The sequence below is a fragment of the Kogia breviceps genome, chromosome 5 (genome assembly GCF_026419965.1).
Source record: "Kogia breviceps isolate mKogBre1 chromosome 5, mKogBre1 haplotype 1, whole genome shotgun sequence".
In the NCBI taxonomy this organism is placed as follows: Eukaryota; Metazoa; Chordata; class Mammalia; order Artiodactyla; family Physeteridae; genus Kogia; species Kogia breviceps.
Window position 1 is genome coordinate 28,261,907 of NC_081314.1, and position 12,284 is coordinate 28,274,190.

Below are 12,284 nucleotides of genomic sequence, written 5' to 3' on the forward strand. Positions count from 1 at the left end.
TTAATCATGTTTTTCTTTAGCCTCTTGCATCCGATTAATCCAGCTTATTTCTCACATTGTATTTCATCCTTTTCAGCTCACTGATGCTTTTCCGTGAGATGCCTAGACCCTTCAGTCCATCTGCAAAGTGTCAGCTCCCCCTCCTTGGTTCTCTGAATATATTACGCCTGCCTCACTCCTGTGCCTGTGAATGTGATCAGACTGGTCTCCTCTCTGCCTGGCCTCCTCTCTCCATCCTCCTCCAGGGGGAACAAGAAAGCCTTCCCTCAGGTTGCCCCTCCTTTTCTTCAATTCCCATTAAATGCTCTTTTTTCCTAAAGAGATTATAAGAAGGTCCACTCATCATGGCATTTCCAGATCCTCCTTCATCTGAAGCTGCTTTCAAGAACCCCAATTTCTGTCCATTACTAATCAGTGTGCGGTCCTGGCCCAGCAGCATAGGAATCACCAGGGAGTTTGTTAGAAATGCAGCATCCCAGGCCCTACCCCAGACCAGCCAAATCAGAATCTACATTTCAACAAGACCAAGAGTTGATTCAGGTACATTTTGAAGTTTGAGAAGCATTGTTAGAAAACATATGAATTTGGAGGAGGGCTAGTAGACTGTGGATCTGAGAGGTCAAAGACAGTCCTCCTGAAGAGGCAGTGATATTTGAAAGAGAAAGTGAGATGCTACTGATGGGTCAGAGGGAAATGGCTGATGTAACTGCACAAAGGAGTGCGAGAGAGCTGGGCTGCTGAACAACCCTGCGCGCTGGGCAGAATCAGCCCAAGGAGGGTCTTCTCTTCAAGAGCCAGGGGCTGCCTGGAGCACTTCCTGCCCCCATCAATATGCAACTTAGGAAACTTGCTTCTGGAAATCTCAGAACCAAAGATGTTGGCGATACTGAATCTTACACGACCAAAGAATGAACCACTATCTCTGGTCAAGACAGCAGCAGGCACCTCCCTCCTGCCTTTGCTCCTTGCTGATGGACAGGGGTGGAATTGGGAGAAACTAGGCAGACACTGTGGAGGTTATGAGTTGGGACTTCATAAAATCTCTGTGAAATCCTCACTTTCCTCATTTGAACTGGGCCAAGATCTGGACTCCCATATTCTGTAGGATAATATAGAGTTAATAAAATCTTAAGTGACTTTAGGATCTCCCAAGGGCCCTAATTTATAGAAGGGACAGGACCTCATACAGTGTTGTTGCTTCACACTAATAGTAATCATATTGGAAATGAAAAAGAACACAGAAATGATTACTTTTAAGGCCAAAGAAGGAAAGCAAAGAAGTTAAGTAAGTTATCAGACGTTAAAATGTAAGATCACACTTGAAACTACATTTTTATTTGCCATATGCTAACTTTAAGAATAAAGTTATTTAGGCTTTATAAAACAAAATAGTATCTTGTCTGTAGTTCTCAATTTCCAATCTCTGGGGGTAAAATCCCTTAGAAGCAGGGGACCCTGAACATTCCAGAAAAATGTCCTGGTTTTTAATCAGCTGATTAAAAAAGTATTTTCATATATTAACAAACTCAGAATTCTTATCATCATGCCAGACTCTTGTTGGGGATGTGCAGGAATCTGCAGTCTCAATCCTGAGGGGAAGATGACCCCACCTCCACAAGTCATCACTTCAGGGCCTCGAAAGTACCTGGGGAGCTGAAGGAGGGTGCTCAGTGTTTGCAGGGGGCTTGCTGGTGTCAAGACCCTTCCCCGAGTAGGGGTCTGACACTGCTACCCCTCAGCTGGCAACTTCTCCACCCTAAGGTTCTGTGAGCAGGAACCATCCCACCCCCATGCCTCTGAGGCCAGCCTCCCTGGGAGTGAGAGATGGTGGAGAACAGGGGTGGGATAGAAGCAGCGTTACCACCCCCGTACTGTCTGCTAAAGGGCCCGATGGACGGAGACTCCTAAGGTCAGTGTAGGCTGTGCCCTCATCTGCTCCAACTTTGGGTTTTCAGAACTTGAAAGCACTCCCAACCACTATGTAATTGAGAAAGGTGGATCACCAAACAGGGGGAGGCAGGAAACAACGTTCCCATGCTCTGCCTTGTCTGCGAGTGAGCTCTGCCCAGGGCTCTGGCACATCCCAGGGTGAGGAGCCCTCTGATTGCTGAGCTACAGTAGAATGAGCACCCCCAGACCTCAGGGACCATCCCCAAGGCCTCAGGGGCTTGGTTCTTCCTGCTAAGGAAAGAATCTCCCTCAGATGCAGGGATCGCCAATGAACAAATAACCAGAATTTGAGACAATAAAGTTTTCCATAAAAAGGACTCCTTCCCAAATTGCTTTTACCAAAGAGATAGGAGGTTGGTGTTGATGTCTATTATACAAATACAACCCTGAAGAAAGACTACCTTAAGTATCAAAGTCCACACCAAGGCCAATGAAGATATTTTTAACCATTATAGGATGGTATTCAGAGGTTTGGGATGCAGAGGACATGAATTTGGGGTGCATTTAATGTGAGTCTGCAACCCTATTATTGGATATGTATGATAATTCTCCAAAGTTCGAAAGGGGTTATTAACACATCGCACGATGATATGGATGGGAGACAGAAAATAAAAACGGAAAGAATGAAAAATAAGTCAGAAAAAGAACAGTGGACTAAAGAAGTAAAGCAAGGGGAGAGAGAAGATGGAGGAAGAGTAAGATGCGGAGATCATCGTCCTCCCCACAGATACATCAGAAATACATCTACACGTGGAACTTCTCCCATAGAACACCCACTGAACGCTGGCAGAAGACCTCAGACCTTCCAAAAGGCAAGAAACTCCCCACGTACCTTGGTAGGGCAAAAGAAAAAAAGAATAAACAGAGACAAAAGAATAGGGATGGGACCTGCACCAGTGGAGGGAGCCGTGAAGGAGGAAAGGTTTCCACACACTAGAAGCCCCTTTGCGGGCGGAGACTGCGGGTGGCGGAGGGGGGAAGCTTCGGAGCCGCGGCGGACAGCGTAGTAACAGGGTGCGGAGGGCAAAGCGGAGAGATTCCCGCAGAGAATCAGTGCCAACCGGCACTCACCAGCCCGAGAGGCTTGTCTGCTCACCCGCCGGGACGGGCGGGGGCTGGGAGCTGAGGCTCGGGCTTGGTTGGATCACAGGGAGAGGATCGGGGTTGGCTGCGTGAACACAGCCTGAAGGGGTTAGTGCACCACGGCTAGCCGGGAGGGAGTCCGGGAGAAGTCTGGAGCTGCCGAAGAGGCAGGAGACCTTTTCTTCCCTCTTTGCTTCCAGGAGAGCGAGGAGAGGGCTGTAAGCGTGCTACTTAAAGGAGCTCCAGACATGGGCGCGGAGCTGCCGAAGAGACAAGAGACTTTTTCTTGCCTCTTTGTTTCCTGGTGCGCGAGGAGACGGGATTAAGCGCGCCGCTTAAAGGAGCTCCAGAAACGGCTGCAAGCCGCGGCTATCAGCGCAGACACCAGAGACGGGCATGAGACGCTAAGGCCTCTGCTGCCGCCACCAAGAAGCCTGTGTGTGAGCACAGGTCACTCTCCACACCTCCCCTCCCGGGAGCCTGTGCAGCCCGCCACTGCCAGGGTCCCGGGATCCAGGGACAACTTACCCGGGAGAGCGCACGGCGTGCCTCAGGCCCGGCCTCTGCCCCGCATCCGTACCCCTCCCTCCCCCCGGGCTGAGTGAGCCAGAGCCCACGAATCAGCTGCTCCTTTAACCCCGTCCTGTCTGAGCGAAGAGCAGATGCCCTCAGGCGACCTACGCACAGAGGCAGGGCCAAGTCCAAAGCTGAACCCCAGGAGCTCTGCGAACAAAGAGGAGAGGGGGAGGTCTCTCCCAGCAGCCTCAGAAGCAGCGGATTAAAGCTCCACAATCAACTTGAAGTGCCCTGCATCTGTGGAATACCTGAATAGACAGCAAATCATCCCAAGTTGAGGAGGTGGACTTTGGGAGCAAGATAAATTATATTTTTCCCCCTTTTCTCTTGTGAGTGTGTATGTGGGTGCTTCTGTGTGAGATTTTGTCTGTATAGCTTTGCTTTCACCATTTGTCCTAGGGTTCTGACCGTCCCGTTTTTTTTTAACTTAAAAAAATTTCTTCTTAATAATTATTTTTTATTTTAATAACTTTAATTTATCCTATTTTATTTTATCTTCTTTCTTCCTTTCTTCCATCCTTTCTTCCTTCCTTTCTTCTATCCTTTCTTCCTTTCTTTCTTCCTTCCTTTCTATCTTCCTTCATTCCTTTCTTCCTTCCTTTCTTCCTTCCTTGTTTTCTTCCTTCCTTTCTTCATTTCTCCTTCCCTTCTTCCTTCCTTCCTTCCTTTCTTTCTTTCCTTTCTATTTTTTCCTCCCTTTTATTCTGAGCCGTGTGGATTAAAGGCTCTTGGTGCTCCAGCCAGGCGTCAGGGCTGTGTCTCTGAGGTGGGACAACCAACTTCAGGACACTCGTCCACAAGAGACCTCCCAGCTCCATGTAATATCAAACGGTGAAAATCTCCCAGAGATCTCCATCTCAACACCAAGACCCAGCTTCACTCAATGACCAGCAAGCTACAGTTCTGGACACATTATGCCCAACAACTAGCAAGACAGGACCACAGCCCCAAACATTAGCAGAGAGGCTGCCTAAAATCATAAGGCTACAGACACCCCAAAACACACCACCAGACGTGGACTTGCCCACCAGAAAGACAAGATCCAGCCTCATCCACCAGAACAAAGGCACTACTCACCTCAACCAGGAAACCTACTCAACCCACTGAACCAACCTTGGCCACTGGGGACAGACACCAAAAACAACAGGAACTATAAACCTGCAGCCTGCAAGAAGGAGACCCCAAACACAGTAAGATAAGCAAAATGAAAAGACAGAAAAACACACAGCAGATGAAGGAGCAAGGTAAAAAGCCACCAGACCTAACAAATGAAGAGGAAATAGGCAGTCTACCTGAAAAATAATTCAGAATAATGATAGTAAAGATGATCCAAAATCTTGGAAATAGAATAGACAAAATGCAGGAAACATTTAAGAGGGACCTAGAAGAACTAAAGAGGAAGCAAGCAACAATGAACAACAGAATAAATGAAATTAAAAATATTCTAGATGGGATCAATAGCAGAATAATTGAGGCAGAAGAACAGATAAGTGACCTGGAAGATAAAATAGTGGAAACAACTACTGCAGAGCAGAATAAAGAAAAAAAATTAAAAGAACTGAGGACAGTATCAGAGACCTCTGGGACAATATTAAACACACCAACATTCGAATTATAGGGGTCCCAGAAGAAGAAGAGAAAAACAAAGGGACTGAGAAAATATTTGAAGAGATTATAGTTGAAAACTTCCCTAATATGGGAAAGGAAATAGTTAATCAAGTCCAGGAAGCACAGAGAGTCCCATACAGGATAAATCCAAGGAGAAAAATGCCAGGAAACATATTAATAAAACTATCAAAAATTAAATACAAAGAAAACATATTAAAAGCAGCAAGGGAAAAACAACATATAACACACAAGGGAATCCCCATAAGGTTAACAGCTGATCTTTCAGCAGAAACTCTGCAAGCCAGAAGGGAGTGGCAGGACATATTTAAAGTGATGAAGGAGAAAAACCTACAATCAAGATTACTCTACCCAGCAAGGATCTCATTCAGATTTGATGGAGAAGTTAAAACTTTACAGACAAGCAAAAGCTGAGAGAGTTCAGCACCACCAAACCAGCTTTACAACAAATGCTAAAGGAACTTCTCTAGGCAAGAAACACAAGAGAAGGGAAAGACCTACAAGAACAAACTCAAAACAATTAAGTAAATGGTAATAGGAACATACATATCGAAAATTACCTTAAATGTAAATGGATTAAATGCTCCCACCAAAAGACACAGACTGGGCTTCCCTGGTGGCGCAGTGTTTGAGAATCCGCCTGCCGATGCAGGGGACACAGGTTCGTGCCCCGGTCCGGGAAGATCCCACATGTCGCGGAGCAGCTGGGCCCATAAGCCATGGCCGCTGAGCCTGTGCGTCCGGAGCCTGTGCTCCATAACAGGAGAGGCCAAAACAGTGAGAGGCCCGTGAAAGACAAAAAAAAAAAAAAAAAAAGACACAGACTAGCTGAATGTATACAACAACAAGACCCATATATATGCTGTCTACAAGAGTCCCACTTCAGACCTAGAGACACATACAGACTGAAAGTGAGGGGATGAAAAAAGATATTCCATGCAAGTGGAAATCAGAAAAAAGCTGGAGTAGCAATTCTCATATCAGACAAAATAGACTTTAAGATAAAGACTATTACAAGAGACAAAGAAGGACACTACATAATGATCAAGGGATTGATCCATGAAGAAGATATAACAATTGTAAATATTTACGCACCCAACATAGGAGCACCACAATACATAAGGCAAATACTAACCGCCATAAAAGGGGAAATCGACAGTAACACAATCATAGTAGGGGACTTTAACATCCCACTATCACCAATCGACAGATCATCTCAAATGAAAATAAATAAGGAAACACAAGTTTTAAATGAAACATTAAACAAGATGGACTTAATTGATAATTATAGGACATTCCATCCAAAAACAACAGAATACACATTTTTCTCAAGTGCTCATGGAACATTCTCCAGGATAGATCATATCTTGGATCACAAATCTAGCCTTGGTAAATTTAAGAAAATTGAAATCGTATCAAGTATCTTTTCCGACCACAACGCTATGAGATTAGATATCAGTTACAGGAAAAGATCTGTAAAAAATACAAACATATGGAGGCTAAACAATACACTACTTAATAACGAAGTGATGACTGAGGAAATCAAAGAGGAAATCAAAAAGTACTTAGAAACAAATGACAATGGAGACACGATGACCCAAAACCTATGGGATGCAGCACAAGCAGTTCTAAGAGCGAAGATTATACCAATACAATCCTACCTTAAGAAACAGGAAACATCTCGAATAAACAACCTAACCTTGCACCTAAAGCAATGAGAGAAAGAAGAACAAAAAAAACCAAATTTAGCAGAAGGAAAGAAATCATAAAGATCAGATCAGAAATAAATGAAAAAGATATGAAGGAAATGATAGCAAATATCAATAAAACTAGAAGCTGTTTCTTTGAGAAGATAAACAAAATTGATAAACCATTAGCCAGACTCATCAAGAAAAAATGGGAGAAGACTCAAATCAATAGAATTAGAAATGAAAAAGGAGACGTAACAACAGACACTGCAGAAATACAAAAGATTATTAGAGATTACTGCAAGCAACTGTATGCCAATAAAATGGACAACCTGGAAGAAATGGACAAATTCTTAGAAATGCACAACATGCCGAGACTGAACCAGGAAGAAATAGAAAATATGAACAGACCAATCACAAGCACTGAAATTGAAACTGTGATTCAAAATCTTCCAACAAACAAAAGCCCAGGACCAGATGGCTTCACAGGCGAATGCTATCAAACATTTAGAGAAGAGGGAACACCTATTCTTCTCAAACTCTTCCAAAAGATAGCAGAGGGAGGAACACTCCCAAACTCATTCTATGAGGCCACCATCACCCTGATACCAAAACCAGACAAAGACGTCACAAAGAATGAACACTACAGGCCAATATCACTGATGAACATAGATTCAAAAATCCTCAACCAAATACTAAAAAACAGAATCCAACAGCACATTAAAAGGATCATACACCATGATCAAGAGGGCTTTATTCCAGGAAAGCAAGGATTCTTCACTATATGCAAATCAACGTGATACACCATATCAACAAACTGAATGAGAAAAACCATATGATCATCTCAATAGATGCCAAGAAAGCTTTTGACAAAATTCAACACCCATTTATGATAAGAACCCTGCAGAAAGTAGGCATAGAGGAAACTTTCCTCAACAAAATAAAGGCCATATATACAAACCCACAGCCAACATTGTCCTCAATGGTGAAAAACTGAAAACATTTCCACTAAGATCAGGAAGAAGAGAAGGTTGCCCATTCTCACCACTCTTATTCAACATAGTTTTGGAAGTTCTAGCCACAGCAATCAGAGAAGAAAAAGAAATAAAAGGAATCCAAATCAGAAAAGAAGTAAAGCTGTCACTGTTTGCAGATGACATGGTACTATACATAGAGAATCCTAAAGATGCTACCAGAAAACTACTAGAGCAAATCAATGAATTTGGTAAAGTAGTAGGATACAAAATTAATGCACAGAAATCCCTGGCATTCTTATACACTAATGATGAAAAATCTGAAAGTGAAATTAAGAAAACACTCCCATTTACCATTGCAACAAAAAGAATAAAATATCTAGGAATAAACCTATCTAGGGAGAAAAAAGACCTGTATGCAGAAAATTATGACACTGATGAAAGAAATTAAAGATGATACAAATAGATGGAGAGATATACCATGTTCTTGGATTGGAAGAATCAACATCGTGAAAATGACTCTACGACCCAAAGCAATCTACAGATTCAATGCAATCGCTATCAAACTACCACTGGCATTTTTTACAGAACTAGAACAAAAAATTTCACAATTTGTATGGAAACACAAAAGATCCCGAATAGCCAAAGCAGTCTTGAGAATGAAAAACGGAGCTGGAGGAATCAGGCTCCCTGACTTCAGACTATACTACAAAGCTTCTGGAATCAAGACAGTATGGTACTGGCACAAAAACAGAAATATAGATCAATGGAACAGGATAGAAAGCCCAGAGATAAACCCACACACATATGGTCACCTTATCTTTGATAAAGGAGGCAAGAGTATACAGTGGAGAAAAGACAGCCTCTTCAATAAGTGGTGCTGGGAAAACTGGACAGCTACATGTAAAAGTATGAAATTAGAACACTCCGTAAAACCATACACAAAAATAAACTCAAAATGGGTTAAAGACCTAAATGTAAGGCCAGACACTATCAAACTCTTAGAGGAAAACATAGGCAGAACACTCTTTGACATAAATCACAGCAATATCTTTTTTGAACCATCTCCTAGAGAAATAGAAATAAAAACAAAAATAAACAAATGGGACCTAATGCAACTTAAAAGCTTTTGTACAGCAAAGTATACCATAAAGAAGACCAAAAGACAACCCTCAGAATGGGAGAAAATAGTTGCAAATGAAGCAACTGACAAAGGATTAATCTCCAAAATTTATAAGCAAATCATGCAGCTCAATAACAAAAACAACAACCCAATCCAAAAATGGGCAGAAGACCTACATAGACATTTCTCCAAAGAAGATATACAGATTGCCAACAAACACATGAAAGAATGCTCAACATCATTAATCATTAGAGAAATGCAAATCAAAACTACAATGAGATATCATCTCACACCAGTCAGAATGGCCATGATCAAACAATCTAGAACCAATAAATGCTGGAGAGGGTGTGGAGAAAAGGGAACCCTCATGCACTGCTGATGGGAATGTAAATTGATACAGCCACTATGGAGAACAGTATGGATGTTCCTTAAAAAACTACAAATAGAACTACCATACAACACAGCAATCCCACTTCTGAGCATATACCCTGAGAAAACCATAATTCAAAAAGAGTCATGTACCAAAACATTCATTGCAGCTCTATTTATGATAGCCAGGACATGGAAGCAACCTAAGTGTCCATCAATGGATGAATGGATAAAGAAGATGTGGCACATATATACAATGGAATATTACTCAGCCATAAAAAGAAATGAAACTGAGTTATTTGTAGTGAGGTGGATGGACCTGGAGTCTGTCATACAGAATGAAGTCAGAAGGAGAAAAACAAATACCGTATGCTAACACATATATATGGAATCTAAGAAAAAAAATGTCATGAAGAGCCTAGGGGTAGGACAGGAATAAAACACAGACCTACTAGAGCATGGACTTGAGGATATGGGGAGGGGGAAGGGTAAGCTGTGACGAAGTGAGAGAGTGGCATGGACATATATACACTACCAAACATAGGGTGGATAGCTAGTGGGAAGCAGCCGCATGGCACAGTGAGATCAGCTAGGTGGTTTGTAACCACCTAGAGGGGTGGGATAGGAAGGGTGGGAGGGAGGGAGATGCAAGAAGGAAGAGATATGGGAACATATGTATATGTATAACTGATTCACTTTGTTGTAAAGCAGAAACTAACACACCATTGTAAAGCAATTATACTCCAATAAAGATGTTAAAAAAAATAAAAGTAGTAAAGCAACAATAGCACGGCTGATATTCAAAATTAGATAGACACACATTTGTTCTGCAAAGTCATACTTTTAACTCCTCAGTTGTTCATTCAGTGCAGATTAAGTCATCCTTACACAGCAGGCACCTGGTACAGCTGCTTTGAATTAGTGCCATGACTAATTGTTGGCCTGCATTCTAAAACAAATCCCAGTCCAGCCTGGAATTGGGCAGTGTTTGTCTGGATGCTTTTTTTCCGTACCTTGTCCCTTTTCCTACCCAACTGGCCCCATGAATCTGAAGAATCTGAGGCAAGTAAAGGTCTTTTGTAAAATTTAAAACAGAAGCGCACTTACATGGAGCACATCCACAGTCAGCTGCTGGAAGTTCCGAGATATCAGTTCTTGCATTCGTTTGTTGTTTTCTTCATATTTTTCTTCCACAAGCTTTCTGCATAAAGTGAACATAGAAAAAGAGCTGCAATTTGCTAAAGCCACATCTACGTTACACAAGTGTGGTCCCTGTTTCAAAAGGCAGACTGGGGTGTCAGGCAGCCAGGCCCGCGGTCTCTCCCTCATCACGTGAGTACAGTGCAGCCCCACTAGATCTTCCTTTAAAGCACACAGGGTGCTGACTCTTTGTTCACCCTCAAGAACCCAGAACTCAGGGGAAGAGGGTGGTGCCATCCCTGTGTGCTCTCGGCCTGTGCTGACAAAGGACAGGAGTGTGTCTCCGATGCCCGGTAGAGAGCCCAACACATATGAATAACTGGGTAACAAACCCATAGACGCGGAAAACAGACCTAGATTTCAAAGAATTTATGGAAAAGAATGTAAGAGCCACTGTGAAGGGGAATTTTTCTCAGACATTTTCTGTTTCCTCTACAATAGGAGAGTTGAATTTAATAGACCTGCTATTAAACTGGAGGAAAGATTTGAGTTCTTATGATTACTTGTATGCTAATTTATACTTAGATTTCTTGAAAAATCACTGAATATCCCTGTAGTCAAATTTTCTTGTCTATAAAGTGGGTACATTATAACCCTCATGACAATTGAGTCGTTTTCTACCTAAAACACATGACCTTTCTTGAATCCTAGAAACAATAATCAAAACCATTCCAATGCAATTCATTCATAAAATCAAGAACAAACTTATTTAAAAATCATTGCCGTTAATAACAAAAATATTAAATTCCATGAGGAAGATCTATGACTTTTTTGCATATTAAAAAATAGTTTTAATTTGAAAAAGAAATGTAATGTGCATGTTATTAAATTGCCTTTTTAACCTGTTCCTGTCAGAGATTTAATTTTCCTTTCACCTTCAACCAATGACATGAACCATGGTACCCTGGAAATATCGCCATTCCTGAGGTGTTAGAAATAGATCTGGGACTGTGAATTGATGCAACAGTCCAAACAACTTTCGTGACTATATTTCTTCAGCAAAATCCACGCTTAGTGGTGTACTGGTTTGCACATATCTTCCAACTGAACACTGAATGATATCACATTGGACAGATTTGAGTTTCAGGTCTTTTTTTGTCTCTCTAGTTCTTTGTTGGGGCTTCTAAGCCACCACAAAATTGGCAGAGGAAGAAAGAAAAAGAAAAATTAGGAAATTGGGTCACATACCAGCTGAAAAATCAGTCTTTGAGAAATTGGGAGTTTGGGGCTCTTTGGAACCCCCTTTTCATATGTAAACTCTAAACACTTGTGATCTCTCACACCAGCAGCATGCCCAGAGCAGACTGTGAAGGGCTTTACCTGACAGAACAGAGTTGTTTCCAGGCTCCTTCCTAAAGCCAGAAATTTCCTGCAGGTACAGAGTAGCCAGGGCTCTGGGCAGAGGGGTTTAGCAAACACCTGGGGAGTGTGGACAGAATAGTGAGGCCATCTTATCACCCCCTCATGGTGCTGTGTATGGAAGGTGTCAGCAACAAAGAGGCTTCGTCTGGAGGCTGACCTTATGTTTTCATTCCTAATAACATCCCTGATATTCAATCCTTCTTTTCACACAAGACTGAAAGCCTGCTATTAATAGTGCCTGACATCCAATAACCATCTATGGCTCAATAAGCATCTTTTGAGGGAATGAGTGAATGAATAAACTGATAAATATATAATGAGAATGTGCATTTT

The 12,284-nt window shown here is 42.2% G+C and overlaps 1 protein-coding gene across 1 annotated transcript in view; it reads right to left on the minus strand.

Moving 5' to 3' along the window:
• NEK11 (NIMA related kinase 11) overlaps positions 1 to 12,284 on the minus strand; it is a 240,650-nt gene that overhangs the window by 131,255 nt on the left and 97,111 nt on the right. The window contains 2 exon segments of the mRNA XM_067033804.1: positions 203 to 306; positions 10,493 to 10,590. Of these exon segments, the coding sequence (XP_066889905.1) occupies positions 203 to 306; positions 10,493 to 10,590 (202 nt within the window).